Source organism: Camelus bactrianus, chromosome 1 (genome assembly GCF_048773025.1).
Source record: "Camelus bactrianus isolate YW-2024 breed Bactrian camel chromosome 1, ASM4877302v1, whole genome shotgun sequence".
Lineage (NCBI taxonomy): Eukaryota > Metazoa > Chordata > Mammalia > Artiodactyla > Camelidae > Camelus > Camelus bactrianus.
This window is the reverse complement of record NC_133539.1, coordinates 64,716,316-64,741,010: the sequence shown is the minus strand read 5'-3', so window position 1 is coordinate 64,741,010 and position 24,695 is coordinate 64,716,316. Positions and strand designations below refer to the sequence as shown.

Genomic DNA, 24,695 nt, shown 5'->3' with positions numbered 1-24,695 from the left:
GAACAAATTATCTGATTTCTGAATCTTGGTTTCCTTAAATGTTTAAAGTTATTGGGAGACGTAAATAGATTCACGAGTAAAAGCATCTAGCAAGACCTGCACTAGCAAGTATTCAGTAAACGTTTGCTGTGACCCCGACGTATACTGGTGCAACTAAAAAGATTTTTAAAAGTAATATTCTGCCAAAATGAATACTCCATGTGTGTAAATAGATGGATTTATAGATTTAAAATTGAGATTATTTTGGAAACAGAGGCAATCTTAGATTGTGAAAGCCAGAAAGGAAGGGAACAGCTACCTCAATTCTGTGTTTACAGATAAGGATGCAAACTGAAAGAAATGTTTTTGCTTCTACCCACACGTAGCTCCCTTAAGCTTTGGTGATTCATTGGTAGAGCAGAAAATGGCAGATGAAAAAGTATTAATGTGCCCACCCTTATCAAGCCACATTGTGAATCCACTCCTCCTGAAAGGAGAGGGAAGGTGGTCTAGAGATGCAAACATTTTCATTTCAGCTGCCATACCAATACATGCATGTTTAAAGATCTTTGGATGATGCTTTTATACGAGGGATGAAGATTTTTCTGAAATTTCTTCATTATTCTTAACCACAAACATCCAGGCATGTGGTCTCCCTGACGTTTGATGAATGCCAGGACCCAACTTGGGGTTGAAAACTACCAACCCAAACTCAGAAAGCCAGGGTCACACTACATTAGCATGAAAGTTCAGGGCCATATGGCAAATGGTGCAGTCTATGAAACATGCTGCTTTTGAACTTATTGCTGATAGGATATCACGATAAAATGAGCAAAGAGAAATGCAATTATTATAGCTAAAAGTTTTACAGCTTGATTTCTACCATGTATAATGTATGTTTTCTTGAAAAAGACGGTTTTCCAGCTAATGAACAGAAGGTAGGATTCTAGACGTTGCAAATAATTTTCCATTGGTGAATATTTATTCTAAACAATGTTTAGATCATGGTTTTTTGTTTATCTATTGAAATTACAGCATTAAGAAGTAACTGTTAAAAATTGGCTATCTTCCTCATAGAGGAACATTAACTGTATCGATTCTGTTTAAAGCTACATACATATTTACCTGATATTAATAAAGTAACAGGACCAGGAAATGACGCCATCCTGTTCCTTTAGTGTAAGTAGTAATTAGTGCTCCAGTTAATGGCAAAAAGGTTTAGCCTCCAGATTAGAACATGGGGAGTATGAATGTAAGTCTCTTCCCGATTCCCAATAATGACCATTTGGGAAGTGGAGTAGCTGGACAAGCAGTCCCTTGGGTGACTCAGAGGAAAGGGTTCTGGAGAGCATTTTCAGGATGGAGTTCAGTATCTGCCCCAAAGCACTGCAGAGCTCTGGAGCAGCAGGAAGCCCTGAACCAGCAGCTGCTGCTAAATACAACCTTCATTTTCCTTCCCAGCCATCCTGCCCAAGGCTGAGATCCCAAGTCAGGAAACTGTTTTCAGCAAGGTAATGATCTGATCCAAAATAACCAACACTGAGCTGTGACTAGCCAACGGGCTTAATCCCCCCAGGAAGTGTTACAAAACACCTTAAAGAAACCTCCAATTCGTGATGTGAAAGCAGTGTGTGTGTGTGTGCGTGCGTGCGCTTGTGTTTATAACGGGGTTGGCAAAGAAGTCACTAAGGGTTCTTCAAGTAGCTCCAGAAGCCTCGTCCCTGTTTCCTCACATCTCTGTCTGAAAGGAAATGAGCCACACACGCCTGCCTCTCATTTTCTCTGAAATAACTAGTCATTTCAGGGATATTCAGGGATATTCTTATTTTTAAAATGCCTGGTCCTCTTTCGCTCCATCCACTCTGAAACCAACATTTCCTTGCATCTTTAGATCTTCCATTTCAGATGAGAAAGCCATAGTGTCCAGAATAATCTACTGTTGAAACATGTAAAACCAGGTCCCACCAGAGAATTGAAGTCCCGTTGAGTTACTGCTTATAAATTCCCACACCCCCCCAAAACCCAGACATAAATAATATTAAAATTATGACTGCTGCCTTCGGGCATTTTATATTGTACTCAAAACAGAAATTGTTCTAACCAGTCTTCTGGGCGTCAGAAGGACAGAAGATCAGTAACTCAATGACTGGCTTACATTTCGGACAAGAAAAGGTATCAGACTACAATCCCATTTCTGCTCACCTTCAACAATGTCTGACTTGAGAGCCCTTGGTTTACAGTACTCACAGCAAATTCCGAGTGCCTCCTCTTTCGTGTCCAGGGTGCATGCTGCTGCCCCAGCATTCCACGCTAGGATCCTGAGCATAACCCTGACTGGAGCAGCTGATAGTATATGCCCAACCCCTAATTTATGACTGTGGCCAGGGAAATGGTTATGTTGACTGGCCTACACTAGTCAGGGTGCATCTCTGGAGCTGGGGATGAAGTAATTTCTCAAGGACGCAGATTACACGCAGGATCGGTAGATTACTAATAGGAAAACTGGAGAAAAGGCTGAATAGCTGGATCACCTGGCCTGAAAGACAACAGCAAGCCATAGGCTATATTTACTGAAAATTACTGTTGATATTACTAAATAAGAAAATGGTTTCCAGATTACAAACTAACAAAAAACAACAACAAAATTCAAAGGCCAGTATGTTTCTTTTATTATCATCATTTTTGTGTTCGACTTAAGGTGGTTGAATGATTTCATTTTCACTGATAAGCATTACATTAATTCCCATGCAAAAACCAAGACCGCATATGCCTAATTTCCATTGGCCAAAATCCAACCTGTGAGTCTGGACATTCAAGAGCAAAATCAAAGTGTTGCTTGGCCTTTCCAGTTGTAGACATCACGGTCATCCTTGGAGAGGCCGGCAGGCCCCTGACCTCCCAAACACTACAGTTGGCCATGAGTCCATACCAAGACAGAGAGCCGATGTCCTGCAGCACCTGACCCTGGCAAGTAATTTCATCTGTGAGGACAGGACACCTCTACACCAAGGCTGACACTCACAGTTAGTTCCTGGTTCCCACTCCACAGCAAAACCTGCTTCTGAACAGGCATGGTATCTATTTGGGGATTATTACTAATTTGTCCTGCCAGTTTTCCTCAAGACCCTCAGTAGAAGCAGAGACTTTACAAAAAAGTTTACCTCTATAGCTTCAAAAGAAATACAGTTGACCCTTGAACAAGGTGGGGTTGGGGCACCAACCCCTGTGTGGTGGTTGAAAGTCCATATATAACTTTACGGTTGGCCCTCTATCCATGGTTCCAAATCCATGTATTCAACCAATCGTGTATTCAGACTGTAGAGTTCTGTAGTATGCATTTGGTGAAAAATCCACATATGAGTGGTCCTGTTCAAGGATCAACTGTACATACAAAAGCAACTACTTTATCAAGTACGTATCTTCCCCAGCTTCAGATAAAGTCAGTTAGCAGGTATAAAGCTTTAAAAACTTCTCTCAGTAAGACAGGAACCAGGACTATCAAAGAGGGCAAAACAGGACCCCACAATTAAAGGAGAACTAAACAAATGCAAAAAATCATTCTATTGATTAAGAGAAATGGGCTAAATGAAGAAATGACAGCATTTCAACAGTAGATGTCAATTTATACTGAAACACACGCATTGGGACTCTGACAATGGCAAAGATTTCATTAGTGCAAATAACAAGTATAATGGTATGTTCTTTAATAGGATTTAAATAAGGCTTCAAATAATTACACACACTAAAACTATCATTTGGAAACCTTAATTGTATTTGGAAAGTTGTCGAAGACACCTTCCAAACCATCCAAAGTTCTGATTTGAGGACAATTACATTCAATGAAGTTGCTCCAAACACAATTTGTAGCATTATCAAAGTCTACATTGTTTGGCGAAGACTGGGAAACTACCCTGGCCACTGGTCAAAAGGAAGAAATTCAACTAATGTACCAGGCAGTTCCCAGATTCAGGTGGTTTTCAAATATCTGTACTGATGAACGCTCATTTGAAAAAATAAAGACAAAAAAAAAAAACAAACCCAAAAAACCCAAAAAATAAGAGAATCCTGAAGCATCAGTACGAGATTTGTTTCCCCACTTCCATTAACAAATTTGCACAAAGTATGAAACAGAAAAAAAGCAAGAGAATTCATGGGCTTTGTCATCTATGGCTCAAGTTCTCCTTAAAAAACAAACAAAAAACCCCACTAAAACAAACAATGTGACAATAACTACAAAAAAGTAAACAACAAAATCAGAGGCAGAATACGAAATAGTAATATTCTGATTCAGATCCTGCACCATCCTGCAGAACCAGGAAACTTAAAGTGTGTTCTTAACAGATCCAAACCTGGCTGGATATGTAAAAAACGGAAAGAACGCATCACAAACCACACTACAGAACAGGAGAGTTTTAGAACGGGGGGTGGGGGGGAAGGCAGCAAAGATGCTCAGAAAAATTTATCATCGATTCTGAAATGGGGCCGTGTGACGTCATCAGGATTAATAAAGACGGAGATGGACTTCCCCGGATTCTCAGTCACTAGCTGCTGCAGTTTTTTGGCTAAGCGGTCATCGGGCTGGTTGGGGTCCCCTCCGTCGGACTGCGGGGAGGGGATGCTGGTGGTGCTCCCTCGCCTCTGGAGCTCCAGCGTCAGCCGGTTGGCCGCCTTGACGTGCTCGATGGCGGTGCGCAGGTGCTCCGCCGGGTCTGAGCGGACGGAGGAAAGCTTCCGTGCGTGGAGCATGACCGTCTCCTCCGACAGGTGCTCCAGCATGTTGCACTGAGGGATGAAATAATTGGGGCACATCTTGTTGACCAGACAGTGCTGCAGGTCATCAATGAGGCCCAGCAAAAAGTGTGCTGCATAGTCTTCTTGGGCCAAGTAGTTGGCAGGAAGTCTGTCGCAGGCCCAGAGCATCATGCTCCGCAGGTGATAGGGGCTGATAGCCTTGGGCCGGGACAGGAGTTTGATGATGATGGCTTTGCAGGCCTGGTAGGCCTGCATGAGGCTGCTAGAGATGCACTTCTTCAGCTGCACCTCGCTCCTGGCAAAGGACAGCCGCCACTCATTGTCCTTCTTTCCCTTGTAGGAGCAAGCAGGCACCAAGTAAAACCCACTGATGACCTCTTCCTCGGTGATCTTCCCATCCCAAAAGTGGTTCTCCATGAGCCAGCTCTGGGCCACTGCAGGCCAACCTTTGAAAGATACCACAGGGACAATATCGTACAACATGCGACTGCTCCCCACACCCAGAATGATGGAGATGATGGTCCCATTCTTTTCTACCTTTTCCACCTTTGGCATCCCTCGCTGGGGTTTCTTCTGTATCTCGGACAGGACAATGCTGATGGAGTCATAGAACCAGTCGGCCACTTTGGTCGGGGAGAAGAAGTAGTTGGTGGCACCATTGATATGGTCTACGATGGTGCAACAGTCTTTCCATTTACTGATCGTCCCCTCATCGAAGAGCCGAAGGCTCAGCCAAGAGTGGCACAAGGCTGAGTGGCGCATATCCAGTGTCACAGGCTGATTACGGTCATGCAGCTTCAGGGCTGGCACCAGAAGAGTGAAGTCCATATCGTAGTCGGTCCCTCGGGCGTAGACATTAAGCTCATCTAAGTCCAGGTCCACCACGCCTTCCCGGACTCCTCCAGAGAGCAACAGGTACTCATTGGCCACTGGAAGTTTTTGGTCCAGCTTTTGCACCATTCCTAGAAACAGAGAGAGAAAACAGTTAGAGGAGGCACAGACATAGCGCGGTTTTATGTATCAATGCAGAATGTGCTGAACTTCCAAGAGCCAGGAATCACTTTCGCTGCAAAACCAGAGCTTCGGCTGCTGCAGACACCCAGCTAACAGTACTCTGTTCATTCTCCTCAGTGCTAGAACCCATCCTTTTCCAACAGGGAGAATTAGGACAGATTCTTCTCTCACAGTGGAAGCAGCATCATTTCCAATCATAACCCAAGGCTCCTCTTCCCCGAGTCATCACCTCGGTTACTGGCATTGGCATTAGTCACCTAGTAAAAACCTCAGTAAAACCTTACTTGCCTTTCTATTGCCACATCCTATCTACGAACCTGTGCAACACGGCTCGCTCCTTTCCTGTTCTCCCTCTCTGCTGCCATCATAAAAAGCCTGGCTCTTCTCTTGCCAAAGCAGCCTCCCTCCCCCAGGCTCTCCCTGCTGAAATCTTCTTCTATACTGGTGACTCTCAGTGTGGGCTGTGGACACTGAAACACTTTCAGGGGACAGTGAGGTCATAGCTCTTTTTATAATAATACTAATATATTATTTGACTTTTTTACTTTGTTGACCCTTGTGCTGACACTTAATGGTGCAAAAGTGAAGGAGGGCAAAACTGCTGGTGCCTTAGCATTAGTCAAGACAGTGGCACAAAACTGTACTAGCAGTCATTGGATTCTTTTTTTTTAAATTTTTTTTTTCGGGGGGAGGTATTTAGGCTTTATTTATTTATATATTTAATGGAGGTACTGGGGATTGAACCCAGGACTGCGTGCATGCTAAGCACGTGCTCTACCACTGACCTATACCCTCCTCCCTCGTTGGATTCTTTATTACTGACATGCACTTGCATTAAGAATAATAATCCAGTTTCACCTGCCATCCTTAATGGAAAAGAAAACTGGATTAATTTGATTGACTCTCAACTTCCAAACCACCTTTCTAACATTCTATGTGACGAGATGAGAAGTAACCATCAAGCATTTCTGCCTCATACTGAAATACGAACGCTGTCTTCAAGAAAAGCATCATGTTTAAGTTGTGTCCTAAATTAGCTGCTTCCTTCGTGCAACATCATTTCTAACTTAAAGAACACTGATAAACTGTGGGCATTCAGACTTGGGTATTGGATAGACATTTTCTTAAGAAATGAACCAAATAAGCCTGTCTTCACGAAAACAACTAAAATCTTTACTGCTAATGAAAAAAATTGGAGCTTTCAAGAAAAAAAATGTAGAAAACTCATCTCCCGCACCACGAGCTTAACATCTTCCCCAATTGTATACTTTTCTGATGAGACGGATGGTGATATAACCGATGTGATTTTTGATGATATTGTGAACTCTTTGAGAATGAGAATCATGTCTCAAATATGTATTAAGCAGGCATAGGGGTCTGTACCCAGTAGTCACACAACTGAAGCTAAGACTGAATGTCAAAGGAAGAAATTGATGAAATCAATCAGCTTACCTAAGGTTTAGAATGTATCTGAGATTCCCTGTGGTGTAATAAAGGATTCTTTTAAATTAAAAAAAAATAGGCTTAACTAGGAAGTACTTTAATAAAGATGGGACGTTAATGACTGTTCCACGAACAACATGAAAATTTACCTTCTCTGATGCCTGTCTTTTTATTATATATTTACCTCTGCTTCATTATCTGACAAACTACCAGCATCACCCTGTGGCTTATGGAACTTTTCTTGAAAGATCAAAAGGAACTACCACAAACTATGATTCTACTGTTCACTGCAGTTACTTTCAATCAATATAGTTTTCTCTTCATAAGGCAACCCCAATGCAAATAAATAAACCACGTATGTGTTTATGCTACCACTGTATCTCAGAGTTGAACACTCATTTATGAAAATGTGCTCTTTTCCATTCTTTAAAATCCTGTTTTCCAAACAACATTAATAGCAAGCTATCATTTTCTTTTTAAAGCAATCAGTTATCCAACATTAAAGAGTCAATGATTCATCACAAAGAGTATCCAGTGTACCCAATTAAAAAATTTTTTTTTAAATCTTTTGCTATTTCTCACACTCCCTGTGTTGTGATGGGGCACCCAGATCCCTCTTCAGTAAGGGACTGCTTGTCTCAGTTGCTAGGAGTGCTGTTAGTACTCCCCATAAAGATTGTCTTGCTGCCAAGGTCATGTCCCGTGGCTCGGGTTAGGGTGGGAGGTACACATCCCACAACTGATCAGGAAGTGTCTAAGTTCAGGATACTCTGAAGAGTCATTTGAACCCAGAGTTCCCAGTGGGGTCCGTGGAGGTTGACACTGGACCTGCAAGGAAACCTGACTTCTCCATCCGCTTGATCCTGCTCTCCCCCCACCCCCCGCCTTCCACAGGTGCGGATCCCAGGGGAGCTCCTTAATAAACACACTAACTCCACTTCAAGGGCTGCTTCTTGAGGAATCTAATCTAAGATACTACCCAAGCAGCCTTCACTGCAAATCAGCACAGACCATTTATTTTCCTTTTAGAAGTGGTTTTAAAAGCCAAACTTAGCAACCAGAGTTGAAAAATTATCATCAACACCAAGACAAAGATTCAGTTCCCAGTTGTCATCATGTTTCAGCATTAACCTCATCTTTACAAAGTAACAGCTACTCCCATCCCAAGTATTAGCTGCAGCTCTAAAAGGATGAGATTGAACTCTTAGAATCCAGAGTAGGTTGTGAAAATCAACTATTTTACTATTTTAGAAACTCACATGTAGGTACAGATAGTTTCAAAAAGAAACATTTGATAATGAAATAATTTACTCATTATTTCATATACTATTTCATTCCAGCATTTGGAGTGCCACAGATATACATGAGGAAACCGTGAAAAGCTAGGTTGGAATTAGTCAATAAGATCTGAATCAATTAGCAGTAGTATTGTTATATGTACACTACATCACTGTCTGCTCTTAGGCATAAATAATTCAAAACTCTATACATTGTTTTGTCCTAAACAAGCTCCAACTGGCTCTGAGCACACTAGCCAGGACCTGTCTATACAACTAGAATAACACAGGCAGTAATGAGCTGCGGATAATCTGTTTACAAACATGCCACTGAACTTTGCCTTGGATTCCCACAATTTTGTTTGGAGAGTTATGGGTGAGAAAAAAGCTAAAATTCCCTTCTGCTCTCTGCTGGATTAAAGAAGAAGTTTCAGCGCGTTTTCGCTTATTAGTATACACACTAGAATAGTCCTCTTTCCTCCCAATTGCGGCTTATGCACCTAAAAAGTTGGCCTTTCTTTCAAAAGAGCCATACCAAGTATTTGGCTAAATTCTAATGTTCAGGAGTTAGGGTCATGTTGGACAATTTTTATTCCTTTTTTAAAAAGGGCAGAGCAGTATAGAGAATGTGGCTGAGGCTCATTTGCTAAGCTCCTAGGAGTTAAGAAACAAAGTCCCCGGGGCCACATTGTTCTGGAAGCTGATCCCCTGAGACCTCCACAGTTACATTCAGCCTGCCTAAGCCCATTAGCCTGCAGTTTTACAAGTATTTGGTAGCACAAATTGGAGCCTTCCCCAGCATGATACAAACTCAAATGCCCTCCTTGAAAACTTTCCTGGGCTAAGTTTAAGTGAAAATCAGCTGACATCAGCTATCATCACAGATGGGTTGCCAGGCAACTAAAACACAGCCAGGGGCTGAGAAGGAAAAAAAAAATTCAACTGTACACTTGGGCTGCAGGCATCGGTTCCAACAAGTGCCATCTCTGAACCGATCCAAGGATTTTTGTATAATTACAGGATATTTTTGTGATAACAAGTGTCTCTGGCTGTTAAGCTATTAGCAAATTATCCAAAACCATGAGTGGGAACAAAAGAAAGATTGAACACATACCACCGAGCCTGTTAGCGGCAGAGAAAAGGAGGGATGGAGAAATATAGCTCATTCCCTTGGGTGGGTCTCATCTTTTCAGGGAAGCATTGGCATATGATTGCTCTTAAAAACACAAAGTAAAACTGCCTCCTGGCTGCCTCTCTTGAAACTGATTCTTTGATTTCAGTTTATTGCATAGTTTCTACTTAAGACCTTAATATTACTATTTTAGATCGCTACTGGGGCCCCAGTTTAAGGATTGGCTTCCAGGTCATCCATCCACAATCAGTTCTTTGCTGATTGTCTTTAGAATGTCAAGTAACTCTGTCCCTGACTTCCTTATATCCTAGTGAATAAAACTTTATCACATTCTGCTGAACTCAAATTACTAACCTCCTTCACTCAAACATATAAGGCCCCACGGGTAACACCAGAGCCCAAGAACTAAGTATCATTTGTCTTTTCTCACCTTCACAGCTTTATTCGAGTACATATATGAGTATTCAAGTAGGATGTAATAAATACTAAGCAGGTAAGTGAAATTAGCACTTGGATAGATTCCTTAAAAAAAAAAAAAAGAACGCTTAACACTGTTGAAGGAATAAAGATTATCAAAGAGGCAGAACTTTTATGTCTTGTAATTAAAGCTGCAGAATAAACTGTATCTCTCTCTACGTTTTTGACTGTGTATATAAAAAAGATTTCTATGTAGATAAAATTGACCTGAATATCTCAATAATATTCATTGTTTTGTAAAAGAGTGTTCTCTTTTTCACTTCAACTCATGTGGCACGCCAATAACACTGCCTCATCATGGCAGTGATTCTTAATGGTAGGACAGGTACCAAATGGGATGATTTTGACAAAGCCCTTCTGTGATTCTTATACATTCCCTAGGGTAGCAGTCTCTTTGGTTGTTAATAAACAATATAAAACCTTCCTATAAAAATATTGATTTATGCTTCAACTATTTTTGTTAAGCTTACTCAATATTCTGAGCAACATTCTGAGAAGTAGGTGCAACCACCTTCCTCTAACAAAGTCACCAATCTTTGGGATTTATAATGACTTCCATTTGGGGAGAGTTTTCACATTTTCTTCATTCACAGCCAAAAGTCATCCATCCAAGTCCCTGACTTGACAGGTGAAAAACTGAAGTTCAGAATGGAGGACTAACTCATTCAAGGTCACACAGCCCTAGTGACAGACGAACAACATTGTCTTATTCCCACATTTGTTGTGAAGGTCAGGATGGCACGTGCATACTGTGATCTGTCTGACAACGACCTGACCTGACACGAATGCAGGATGGCTGGGAAGGGAAGTAGCAGAGGTCTCAAGGCCCAGTGCCAGCTTTGCACTTTTGTTGGTCAAAGCTTTAGTGTGACCTTGGACAGGCAAGCAGAACATGCCTGATCATCCACATTTTTCAGAAGGAGGAATGCACCTTCTCACAAGAAGCTATTTATATTCTCAAATAAACACTCTAAGACACAGAAAATACAGAAGTAAGGCACCAGAGGAGCTTCCCAGCTTTTCAATAATCTGCTGAGTGATCACTAATATTATCACATAATATGTTTTATAAGTCAGAGTCTGTTTTATTTGGCATAACTTCTGAGACAGCTGCATGTAAATTTGATTTAAACCTTTTAGAGAACTGATCAATCCGTGTTATGGGAATGACCTATGGACCAAATATATATAGTAATAGGAATGATTCAAAAGATGCCTCCTCCAAGAAGTCTTCCTTGATTGTTCCTCATTTTGACACTAATAATGTATGCAAGGACATTGAAGTCAGAGGAAGACAGGCTTAGTTAGGTTTGACTCTTGGGTTTGTCATTTCCTACTTGTCAGCCTGACAAGTTAATTTAACCTAAGCGTCCAATTCCTCATCTATTTAAAAGGAACAAATAAAACCATAAAACTGCACTAAGAGGGTTGATATGAAATGTCTAAGCACATAGTAGAGGCTTAGCTCATTTTCCCCATATATTCTTCCCTTTCTCCACCATCTATAAAACTGGATTAGCCAAACAACACCTATTCCCCAGAGCTGATACTCTATTTAACGTCTCTAAGCACGTGTAAGGCATACAAAATGTGTGATATGAAGGGAAATGAAGGGAGCATCCTCTCCCGCAGCCGCACCCAGACTGAAGCGAGCCCAGGGACGCCTCCTCTGGTGGCTGCTGCCGTGCAGCCTGGCAAGCAGACGGCGGGCTGGACCCCAGCCCTTTCTTGTGCCCTCAGAACAAATGCCCTGTAAAACCAACAACCCACACACCCCTGTGAGGGGTCCTGATCTGAATTCTTACCTTTGCACTTCCTATACCTGTAACTGTAGTGGGCTGTATTTATCATCCCGCTTTAATGAGATAACAACATAAAGCACTTGGCACAATAACTGGCAAAGAGGGTCTGTAAATGAAAGATGCTGTCACAGTCAATAGCGTCTATGAGCTCCTGTGGCCAAGGTTTCCTTACGGCTTGGCTAATACAGACATTGGGATCAGAAGGCGGCTGCTTACTGAACGCATCGTTTGGTTCAGTCAACTTGAATACCTCATCAACCATAACCAAGGGATTTTGAAGGTAATACGGAATAGTGTCAGCATATCTCTATAAAATCCTTTACTAATAATCCAAAAGTCAGGTTGCGGGGGGGAAAAACCTCTCGAATCTTTCATTATTTGCTTTCTTAAAAATTAAAACCAAAGTTCTAAAAATTGATGAGCTTTGCCAAAGTTTACTCAGCTATTTTGAACAGAATGAACATGAGTTACACCTGGATTCAAGTCCGATTCATCCAGGACCATCATAATTAAGCACTCTGGGCTTCAGTTTCCTTAAATGGAATTGGGGAATAACAGCTAAAAGTTTGCTGGGTGGCTACGGGGATAAAATAAGAAAATACACACCAGGTTACTTAGCTTGTGGTCTGGTACTTACTTGGCAGTCAATAAACAGGGTTTTGGGCAGGTGCGTGTACCCACATTAGCAATATACTTTTCCCATCTAATAAGTTTTGCCCTTTTCTACTTTTAGGTCTTAGGCTAGTTTAAAAACTCGTGGTTTCTGCCAATGAGGGCTTATTGGCAAGACTCAAAGGAGTGTCTCATTAGCCCCACCTAGCTGCCTCTCACAGCTACGACAGGAAATGAAAGCTAGTTGTTAATTTACAAAAGGAGTGATCATTTTAGATGGCTCATTCTTGAAGGACAAAAACAGTAGCAAGTGAAAAGCAAGAGTGATGCCAATATTGTATCAAATGGCTACATAAAAATACAGAACTATATCAGTGATGACCAGATTACCTCTCCTGATCTTCAGAAGCAATAACCTTCTAATGGACATGTTCAGAATTAAGTCAAATGGACCTTCATTCAGCTTTGCCTGTGACCCAGCTGAGTCTGGTTTCCATTTCTTTCTCATTTGGGGATGTATATGAAAACTACTTACTTACCCTGAAGCTAGAAAGCTGGCTCTTATAGGGGGTTTAATAGGGGGTGGGGTCTAAATTTTGGAAGAGGAATAATGATGGAAGCCAAGTCTGAGAAATTGCAAGGATGGAGGTGGGATTCAAAACTCAGGTTTGATTTATTCATACACATGCCACATAAGCATCAGCGCCTCCTCTGAGCCAGAAGTACATGAGATACTGAAGACCCAATGGTGGAGAGAAACACCCAGTCCCCACTGCATAATGCTTGTCATGGAGTGAGAAAGCCAGACACACTGTATCAATCAGCATAGATGCAGTTATGCTGAGTAACAAACCTAAAACCTTAGTGACTTAAAAACAACAAAGTCTTATTGTTCATTCAGGCTACACAACCATCAGGGGTTGTTGGCTGGGGCTTGTCTTCCTTCATCCAGAACTCAGGGGGAGGGAACGACCCTCATCTAGAACTTTATGCTCCCTCTACTGGAGGAAAAGATCCCTGAGGATCTCTTTTCAGCAGCTAAATGCTCTGATCTGGGAATGACAAATACCATTTTCATTCACACACCCCTGGCCAAAATGAGTCACACAGCTCCCCCTCCCCGCCAACCCCAGGGAAGAAGGCACGGTTCTGCCTCGTGCTGGGAAGGCGGAGAGCCAGGAATATCTGATACGCGGCACAAACAACTCCCACACTAATCAAATGATCACACGCTAATGAACATGTAATTACAAGCTGAGAGAGTAACACTGAAGGAAGCGAACAGAGGTCCTAGCCAAAACAGAAGAGGGCAGAAGTGCAAACTGTTTAGCCTGGAGGATGGCAAATTCACGAAGGCCATGGGATCCGCTGTCAAATATTTGATGAGCTGTCCCGCTAAAGACGAAATGGACTTTACCTACATGATCTCAATCAGTAGAAGGTGTGTAGAGAGAAAAAAGAATAGTCTAATCTGTAAATGAAAGTCCCTCCTGTCTGGCAGAGTTCTCTAACAGCACTGCCTGTGGAGGGGGTGCATTTCCTGTCCTCAGAGGTGATCCACCAGCCTCTTCAGCAGGGATGAAGACTGAAAATACAAACATGTGATGGAGTCTGAGCATTGATGTCTGGGGCTGCCCATCACCACAGCCTACCACCGACCCCAGACAGCCATGACACAGACTCCTGCCGCCACCTGTGACTGTCCAGCGTGGGCCCCGTCACAGGCGCAGTAAGATTCCAAGGGAGCATTTCGCCCCAGTGCGGGCTACCGCTCTTCTCTCTCGTCTGGTTTACTCTGTGTCACGTCTCATCTGCAGCCCAGGTGCAGTCACATCCTCCAATCAATTCTGCCATTTTTAAAAGGAAAGATCACAGTACTAGCAATAAAACATAGAAACAAAAGAAGGACTGACTTTACAGAGCACATTTTCGAGGTACGTACATTTCAGGTCAAGTGCTCTCTGAGAAGGACACAGCTTTCTGACTCTACTGTGCATTAAGGCAGAGGCTGAACATCTCACCCATGCCATTTCATTCTATACTCTTGGCACTTTCAAGGAGGTAGTCTTGTCCCCATTTCACAGGTGAGGAAATCAAGATACTTAACAGTCAAGTAATTGTTCATGGCCCTTGAAAATTCAAGCTCATTCCATGTTCTTCTCACTAGCCCACGATGCTTTCCAGCATTAAAAGGGCGCTCCGAGAGAATAAATACTTTAACACCTTTGGGCATTTAAAATTGCCATGTGAAACACTATCAGAAATAGGGGAAGCTTACTTCTCTATCTAAAAATAAAACAAATTCTGTCTTGGAGTAGGATGATTTTTAAAGCAGATTAAAAGCTTATTTTAGCCATCCCTGGGGAATGAAGTATTATGAGCAAAATGGGTCAAGGATTATAAGAAAGACTATAAATGACTCTAAAAAAAAAGTGAATAGTGCTGTGACACACAGCTATGTGTGCATGCACATGTGTGTGAAGCGGACTTAACCCCTAGACAATTCTAAAAGAGCATTCCACAGGTGGTTTTTTCTAAATTGAAGTATATTTGATCTAAAATGCTGTGTTAGTTTCTGGTATACAACATAGTGATTTAGCTATATATATGTGTGTATATATATATATATATTCTTTTTCAATATAGGTAATTATAAGATATTGAATATAGTTCCCTGTGCTATAAAGTAGAACCCTGTTGTTTATCTATTTTATAGAGAGTAGTTTGTATCTGCTAATCCCAAACTCCTAATTTATTTGTCCCCCTTTCCTCTTTGGTAACCATGTTTGTTTTCCATGTCTGTAAGTCTGTTTCTGTTTTGTAAATAAGTTCATTTATAACTTGTTTTAGATTCTATGTATCAGTGATATCATACAATATTTGTCTTTCTCTGTCTGACTTACTTCACTTAGTATGATCACAAGTGTTTTAATTATAGCAGCATCCTTGGAATTCTTTCAAGCCACCAAGACAAACTCTGAAAATGTCCCTATATATTCAATGCATATGCATAGTTAAATTTGCTTATTTTAATCCAACAGCAAAGCCTGAATTTTAAAGTCATATCCCCTAAGTTTCTACTACTCGACTGGGGAGGCAGACAGAAGGTGGCCAAGAACATCATTACTAAAGGAAATACTAACCACAAAGCAGAGGCTCTTACTGAGTTCTGAAGCAAGAAAGTCTTTTTCCTTTGTGGACAGAGCAGAATCTATCAGAGCTTCTTTTTGCCTCTGTGCAGAACTCAACCCTGCACACTGAGCCACGGGGAAAGAAACATGAAGAATTCTGTGCCTTCTCTAAAACAAGACAAAACAAAACAAAACCAAACCAACAAAAAAACCCAACTGTGTCTGCAATAAGAGACATTCCCCCTTGTGACCCAGCAGCCTGAGAAAATGTCACGGGTGATTAGAAAGGGGCCCTATTAGCTGGGGTCTCCTCTACACTCAGAGCTGCTACATTAGCTCAAAGGTAATTGCAATTTACATAAAGAAGTCCCATTGAAAGGATTTCAAATCTGTCATTGGCTAGCAAAAATCCTGTCTTAAAACTCGTTTACTTTGGAAATTTTCAAACATACAGAATTGCAGAGATCACAGTATGATGAATCGTCATGTGCCCATCACTCGGCTTCATCAGTTAGGCTTGCCATTCTCGTTTCACTTATCCCCTCATTTTCTGGTTGTAATACTTTAAAGAAAATCACTTCTAGATATTTCTCTGACAAAGCCCTTTTTAAACTGTAACCACCATTCTTGTATCTAAAGAAGATTAAAAATAATTACTTACTATTACTATGATTGACTTCACTTGATTTTACCTTTCTCCTAGTGTGTGTGTGCACACGCGTGTGCAGCAGGGCTGGACAGGTTCATCTCTGCTCATAATTCTGGATGAAATCACATCACCTCCGATGTGTAACTGGCCATGAGAACAGAAGCACAAGCCAGTGACAGTGAATGGCGTGTTCTTCCCCACATCAAGTTACAGATCTAGCACATGTGTCTTATGAAACTAGATCTGGGCCCTGTTCTCACGTTGAGCTCCTCAGCCTTCTCTGATCAGTGAGCCTGTTGTCCAGGGCATTTATACAGGTAGCACTTTGTCTATTCACTTATCCCTTTGTTGGTATTCAAATTCTTCTCATTTCCCAAAGGGCATTTTAAAACCGCTTCCAATACCTGAGAACTCTGGAAAGACGGAAAGTCACTCATACACTCATATACTTAGAGACAGACATCTCTTCCTCAAACTACAAACAACAGCAACAACAGAACCCAATGGGGACTAAGGATTGAGGAGAGAAAGCAAAAAAAAAAAAAAAGTTTGTCTTCCCAGTTTACTGTAGGAACCAATTTTCAGAGAGGAGCTTTAATCAAGTAGACCCACCGTATTCCTGTATAAAAAGTCTCAAGACAAATTCAAAGACCAAAATAATATTTTCTTTCAGCCTCTGTTTGGGATCATTCTGCCTCTGTTCCTCTAAGTTGCATGGGAAAAATTCTAAATCACGAATTTAACCTCTCCATTCAACGCCCTCCGCCCGTCCTTTCCCTAGTGCAGTGCTTATATCCATTGTCAGTTCTTTGTTAACCTGTTGGTGTCCCTCTGTCTGATGACCTGTGCATCTCCTAACCTAACACAAGTTCAACGCATGTCAGCTGATGAATAATAAAACAGGTGGTACTGACTAAAGATAGGGTCTACTGTCAGAGTGATGTACTAGGACGTACAGTGTCAGGTTGACAGACATGATGAGACACTCCAGAGCCACTATACTTGCAAGCAAGGGACTCCTGTTACACACGCAGCAGAGATGGAAGGGAAAAGCTAGTAGCCTGTTAACAGCTGACCGTGAACTATATGGTAACTACCCAAAGGCATCTCCTCTTGCTTTCAGCCAGCAATCTTAGCCAGAGATTAGAAGGAAAGCTGCTATCTAGTTACAGTGTCATCTAAGATCACAGCCTAATACCTGACTTTTAAAAAAAGATTATAACTGCATTTTTCCTTTGATGCACAAGAACAGACCAGGTAAATGAACAGATGCCATCTTACTAAGTAATTACCAATAACTGCCAGGAGATGGCGCCCACACTGCATTCATGTACTAAGAGTTCCTGGATCCAAAGTCATAAAATCCTCCAATGAAAGCTCTGGAGAAACTGAGGCTTAGCAAGGGGCTAAGACTTGATGAGATGACATTAAGGCACCAATAACGGCTTGTCTGCCCCCAGTGACTCAAAACTTTGTCTTTTGGTCTCCCAGAGGAAATCGCCTGCTTATTCAGGAGCTGACAGAATCCATCTAGACGGAGCCCAGACTGAAAAATGCTTTCTCTGGGCAGGCAACATGATTATCAATTGATTCTTAGAGCATACTGAAGACCCTGTCACAAAGCACAGTGTTTCAGCTCCCACTGGCTGCATCTGAGATAGAAAGATCACGAACACAGCTTCAGGAACCAGGGAAAAGGGAGCGAGAAGGCAGAGGAAACGGTTTTTGATGGTATGAGGCTTAAGGCACCACTCTCTCTGCAAAACTGTTTCATTCTAACTACCAATAAATAGATACATCCAAAGATTTCAGGAGCCAAGATGCAACTAAATTTTTTTACCTGGCTCCAATCAATAAATCATCCAAATAAACGTTCATTTACATTGTAAATAATTGTTAATTTACAATTAATTTGAAGCTTTCAATTTCCCAGAAAATGGTCACAATCATTTTCTCATTTGTTCCCAGCGATAATTCTGTGAAGAACACTGGAGTGTTCACTGCACAGGCGTGGAAACAGACTCTTGGCGGCTAAGTGACCAGCCAAGATAAGGGCACAAAACATCCACAAAAATCTCTGGTCTAAACAAGATTAAAAATGAGTCTGCCCACACAAAATTATTTTGAAAGAAGGAAGGATATGTCATTTGGCTTCTGTACCAAGTTATTAGTCTGTTGCAGAGTGAGCAGAAAGAGAAAGAAAGGGCTCAAAATGTAAATTATTTTGTCTGCAAATAATTAAGGGCTCATTGCTCTTCTGGGGGCAGTTGGGGGGGGTGGCAATCTGGGGGTGGTAAGCCTGGAGATCTCAGTTATGCCTGGACTGACTGGGTGATTGACAAAATGCCCCGCTTTCTAAGCAAACACACATCATTCCTAGAAAGTAACCTGTCTTTAAGTTTCAAATAATCAGATACCTAAAAATTACTAATTAATTTTCCAAGTAGCTCATTGCTGTATAGCTATTATTAATAATGACCCCTTTGTCTATATTGCCTTTACCTTCCTTTAAATTGTAAAAAATGTTATTTCAAATACTAATACCCTCGATCAAGTTTCCAAACACTACAGCGGTATAACATCCTAAAAATCTGCTATTTCAAAAGATAACGTCTCAGTTAACAAGTCTTAAAAGTCTTCCCATCGTATAAAGCTGGAACGTTCCACGCAACTACACTCATCCCTATAATTTAAGGAAGGACTAGAGGAATCAAATAACTGTTTCCAAGGAAAAGAGACGTGGGGGAAAAGTACGGCCAGCCTGACAGACTAACAAAGAATCCACTTCTGAGCCACAATTGTCTACCTGATAATTACTTTCAGTGCCTGGATGAAAACATACTTTATTGTTTGAGCTTGAAAACGTTTACATCAAAAGAAATCAGGCTTAAAAAACAACTAGTCACAAAGCCCCGTGCAGAGGCTGAAATCTGCAGTTTAAAAGCATGAGCAGATCATTCGAAAGAAGGTCAAATTATTGCAATGTTTTGAAATCCACGCCAGGACAATAAAAAAGGAGAGTCAAAAAGTGAGTCTCTTCATGCTGACAGGCGAAAGTGATACTTTGAAAAATAACTCCTTTCTCCTACTTTTCCTCTCACCATTAAAAAATATGGAGTAATGGCCAGCGGTGTGGGGACAAAACAGGAAATTCAATATTCTAGCCAGACATTGTAAACTAAAATGGTGGCTCAGAGAGATATAAAAGGGTTTGGGTTTTTGTTTTTGTTTTTTTTAACTTTATATACTGTTGTCTGAATCAGTTGCCAGTTCTGTAAGTCAGACTCCAGGGGGATGAAGCCGAGGTTGTCTGTCTGAACCCCACACAAAGAATGCGAATGAGTCATTGATTACCGGAGGCAGAACTGACTTCCAGTGTCATGTACTCCAACTGCCATGGGACAGGTCACGTTGCTAAGGCCCCGGGGAAAAGGACACAGCCCAGCACCCGGCACAGGTGCTGGGAAGACAACCCTAGGTCCTGATCCTCCGTCCAGGGCTCTCTCCACTCTGAGTGGGGGTCACCAACCAAACAGCGGGAAAATATGGGTCCCATGTCCCACCCTAGAAGGACTGAAGCACAATCTCCAAGGAGATATGGGAATTTTAGACTAGCAATTTTTAAATGCTTTTGCAAATGGAGACTGTCCGCTCTCTCCCTCAATTTCAGAGCAGACAGTCTAGCTGCATGGATTCAAGAAAGGCAGAGCCGTCAGGTTAGAGGAAGGGGTTCACTGGACCAGAGATTCTCCAAAATCTTGAAGAGGTGAGATTAGCTATTCCTCAAATCAGGAAAGCTACTTCGGTGGGACTTTTGGAAAGATGACAGTAATTGAGATTCAGGAAAGACAGGACATCTCTCATGCCTTTGGGGGACTGGGGGATTCATTTACACCTTCAACTTCCAAGTTATGCAATTTGCTTTGAATGAAAAAGATCTATTTTTTTCTAGATTTCTGCCAATTAGTTTTTCATATCTTCTATCTCCCTCTGCCCATCAGATAGTGGTTGATTTTTGTCCTCTATTCAATCTTAAGCTTGGACAAAGCAATTGTGTCACCAGCCAAGAATCCTTAAGGGCACACCCCCATCCTCTCTTGAGAGCACGTTATATGGGTCAGTGTGAATCAGCTGTAAGGGTGACTTGGCAGCCAAGCAACAAACCCGCGGTGATGGGCACAATTACAGCTCAGTCCTTGACATCAAAGAGCAACCTTTTGGACAGAAGTCTACAATTGCCAAAGCTATCAATGCCTGGGAGGTGAATTTAGACAAGATGGATTTAATACACATAACCATATTCATGCTGTGTCCCTTCCAAAAATCCAGTGAAATTAGGTTTTACAGTAAAGTGGGGAAAAGACTAAATGACAAGCATTCTTTTAAAAGACGGTGCCCACTCAAGAGAGGCCATTAAAGGACTCACAGCCAAGTGCGGTGTGATCGTGAGATGCAGAGGTCTCATTTTAAGGTCGTTACAACAAAAATGACATTTGTGCACTGACCTAAGTCTTGTCACGAGAGAAAGTTTCAGATGAAAAATTTCGTAGTTTTATTTTAAAGAGGGAAGGGGTGGTCCAGGGAGAAACCCTCCAGCAAAACCACAGGATGTTTTCTGTCTGTCCACTAGAGGTCGTGCTTTCCTCATTCTTCTTTACAGTTGTTGGCCAGGCTCCAAACCAAAGGACGGCAGAAGGGCCTGAAGGTTGAATAGAAATTTTTAAAATTCATACCTGATTTTACTGATACTATTTCAAAGTGAGTCAGAAATGGATTTGGGTTTCAGAAACAGTGTTCCTTACTGGTAAATCCCAGATGCCCACTGCTGCTTGCAGCAATGCCTTTGAAGTGGTGGGATGGCATATGTTCACTGAGAAAATTCCATGGCTTCAGGATGAAAAAGGCATACGGGAAAGAAAGATACCCTAAGAGATAAGGTGGGTGACGTGATGGGCAGATTATGAATTTAGGATATAGACAAGCTTGAATGTGAACCCTAGCTTCATGATTTATTACCTGTGTGACATCTGGGGAAGTGTCTTGACTTTCTGAAACTTTAGTTTCCTCATTAAAAAAAAAAATGAGGATAATAGCCTTGTGAAAGAGATGGTATTGTGAGACTTGACTGAAACAGTTACATAAAGCTCCCAATACAGTTTCTGGAACTTTGCAGATAGAGAAAATGTAATTTAAAAAAAAAAGCATTCTGTTCACACTTCTCTGGGTCAGTTAATTACATCAGTTTGTATTTGCTGTTTGGGCACATGACTTTTTTATTTTAAGAAAATGTTCCAGTATTTGCCTCTTTTCAACCATCTCCCTCCCTTTCTTTTTTCTTTTGATTTTAGTTTCCCCATGTTTGTCACTTAAGTAATGTGATCACTCTGCCAGCTTTGTACGGCAGAGAGAAGCATTTTTAATAAAAAGTTACCACAAAGTACCTGGTTGGTAGGAGTGCGGAGGGAGGGGAAGGGAGGAGGGAGGGAAACGGGAGGAAGAGAAAAAAAAAACACACGCACTGATTTTTGTGGTCAGTTTTAGCTTAACACCATCTCTCCTCTGTGAATTTGGTAGATGAGCAAAATGTAGTGAAATCCTGAACACTGAACAGATTCTGCCTTGTTACCACAGCAGTTCTCTAACTAGCATGCAGAATCCTCTGGAGATATTATTAAAACACAGATGGCTGGGCCTCGGCCATCAGCATTTGTGACTCAGGGGGTCTGGGGCCAGGCCAGAGAGCGCGCATTTCTAGCACATTCCCAGGAGCACTGGTGTCACAGGTCCAGGACCACACTGTGAGGACTGGTTTAGCACAGCCACAGAATTCACAGTCCAACTGTGGGCAAGAACATGGAATCAGAATAAGAAACCCAGGCTCTAGTCCTGACCGTCCATTAATTCACTGTGCGAAGAGGAAGGCTCATTCCCTGTCACGCCCAGCGTGCTTACCTGGAAAAAGAAACGATGTCTCTCTACCAGTGAGATCGGATGAGGGTCAAAAGAAGAAATGGGTAAAATAAAACTCTGAAAAATTAGAATATAACCTGGGGGGAGGGTGTATCTCAGTGGTAGAGCACGTGCCCAGCATGTATGAGGTCCTGGGTTCAATCCCCAGGACCTCCGTTAAAAATAAATAAAATAAAATAAAATTTAAAAACAAACAAACCTAATTACCTCTCTCCCTGCAACTTTCAAAAAAAAAAAATATTCTGGAAGAACAAAGTATCATGAACAGCAGTTCTAACAGCCCAACAGATCATCTGAGTTACCAACTTGACGGCATCAGAGGATGCCCAGATCTGGGGGTGTGTCTGCTGAGACTGGCATTGGAACTGGCTGACTCAGGGAGTGAGAATGCTCTTCCCAAGGTAGGTGGGCATCATCTAATCTGTTGAGAGCCTGAAGAGAACAAAAAGGTGGAGGAAGGAAGAATGTGCCTCTTTCCTCCTGCCTCACTGCTTGAGCTGAGGTCTCTCATCTCACCTTCTCCCCATCGTCAGATGGGAAGTTGCATCACTGACCCTCCCTTGTTCTCCGGCTAAATTACTGCACCCGCTTTCCTGGTCTCCAGATTGCAGAAAGCGGGAACTCTAGGCCTCCAGGATTGCATGACCAACTCCTCCTGATAAATCTTCTTTTATATCCTGTTAGTTCTGTTCCTTTAGAGAGCTAATACGCAGTCATTACATAAAAGACTTCCTGAAGACTGCTAACTGACAGTCCTGCTTCCCCTGGACACACACTTGACCTTTCTGGGTCCTGGTTTTCCATCTAGCAAAAGGTTTAGAGGTAAGATGATCTCTAAGGTCTTTCAGATGTAAAAATGTTATGGTCCTAGGGTCAGAACCTGAGCAGGGACTGGGGCTCAGGCAGGTGGGCGTGTCTCAGTGCAGGGAACACCATCTCCCCGCCGAGAGCTGAGGGCAAGCCATTTCATCCCGTCAGTGTGGACCGCCCCGCAGTAACCTGGGGGCCACGTGCTTTGCCCACACTTCAGTACAGACCAGTCCCAGGACCAAGGTGTGCCAGCCCTCAGCGTGAGCTCTCGAACATTCCAAAAACCAAGCTCCGTATTGGCTATCGTTACTGAAAACAGTAAATTTCTCATTATCAGACAGTTATCAGCAGAGCCCTGTGCCTTCCACTCAGTTGACAGATGCTTGAGATTCTGTCTTAAAAGCACATTGCCACTGCATGTCATTGCCACAGTGGTGCCTAGGCCCTCACATCTCTCACAGGGACAATGCAACATCTCTTAACTGGACTCCCCTCCCCTCCACCATCACCCAGCATAAGCTGCCAAAAGGAGCACCTCCAAGGGGTCTCTGACTCCATTACTCAGCTACTCAAAATCCTTTGATGGTGGCCACCATCCCCGGAGCCAAGGCCTCCACATTCTGAGGCCAACCTCCATGTCAACCCATATCTTACTGCTCCCTTATGTTCCCTCAGTGGCTCTAGCCCCAAATGGATCCCCCAACTACACTGCTCCCTCAAGTATGTCCTTGCTTTCCAGCTCCCAAGCCTTCGTTCATTCCCTCCTTGTGGCCCGCCAACCTTGACTGTTGAAATCACATCAGTTCTACTCCTTCTAAAAGCTTTGGCCTCCTAACCCCCCACAATCAGACATTATTCCCTTTCTTTCTTTGCACAATCTTTTATTAACCTGGTATTTTATGAGATTTATAGGGTGATTTGTATTACAGCGATCTGAATTGACTCCCATGTCTCACACAAGATCTTAAGTTTTTTGAGGACTCACCCATGTCCCTCTGAGTCCTGAGGATTAAGCTACTGAGATCTAGGAACAGTCCATCCTGATACAGAATGTGCCATCATAATAGGGACTAGCTTGTACAGGGCTGGCAAATAGTAACATTATGTCAGCGCGATAAAAGCAATGTTAATTCACATGTAATTTTCCAAGAATGTTAATATTCTGTACAACCAAGGAATAGCCATCAAACAGAATGTGCTCAAACCCAGCAGAATGCAGTAGCCTGTGGAGAGAAGGATGCTCAAGTTCTTCTTGACTCTAATTGGCATGTGATCTGTCACAGAAATGCTTCTCATTGTTTTCTATGATTTTCATGCATTTTTTTTCTTTGTCTCCAAAATTGAACAGCTTTATCCCCCATCTTTTTTTTTTTCTAAAACCCTTTTCATCAAACCACCTTCAACCTTTTCTCAAAGGTAAACTCCTATATTAGAGTGATCTTTTTCTTTTTTTCTTTTCTTTCTTTTTTTCTTCAGGATTGCTATTGCTTTTGTTAATTTCCTGGACAAAGTCTTTGGAGGTTTGAAGTGATGTGCTCTTAACTCTATTTTTCCCACAAGCCCTGTTGTTTTCAAAATGCGGCTTTGCAGAATGCAAGGACTTCATGGAGCCTGTACATTGTACTGTTGTGTAAATGCCTAGACTAT

At 42.0% G+C, this 24,695-nt stretch overlaps 1 protein-coding gene across 3 annotated transcripts in view; it reads right to left on the bottom strand.

Moving 5' to 3' along the window:
- Positions 1 to 2,624: 2,624 nt before the first annotated feature.
- The window catches only part of MB21D2 (Mab-21 domain containing 2), a 104,947-nt gene continuing 82,876 nt past the window's right edge, over positions 2,625 to 24,695 (bottom strand). For all 3 annotated transcript variants that reach the window (XM_074365881.1, XM_045519793.2, XM_074365889.1), the window contains one exon: positions 2,625 to 5,693. In XM_074365881.1, coding sequence (XP_074221982.1) covers positions 4,429 to 5,693 — 1,265 coding nt within the window. In that variant the 3' untranslated portion in view covers positions 2,625 to 4,428. The remainder of the gene's footprint in view (positions 5,694 to 24,695) is intronic.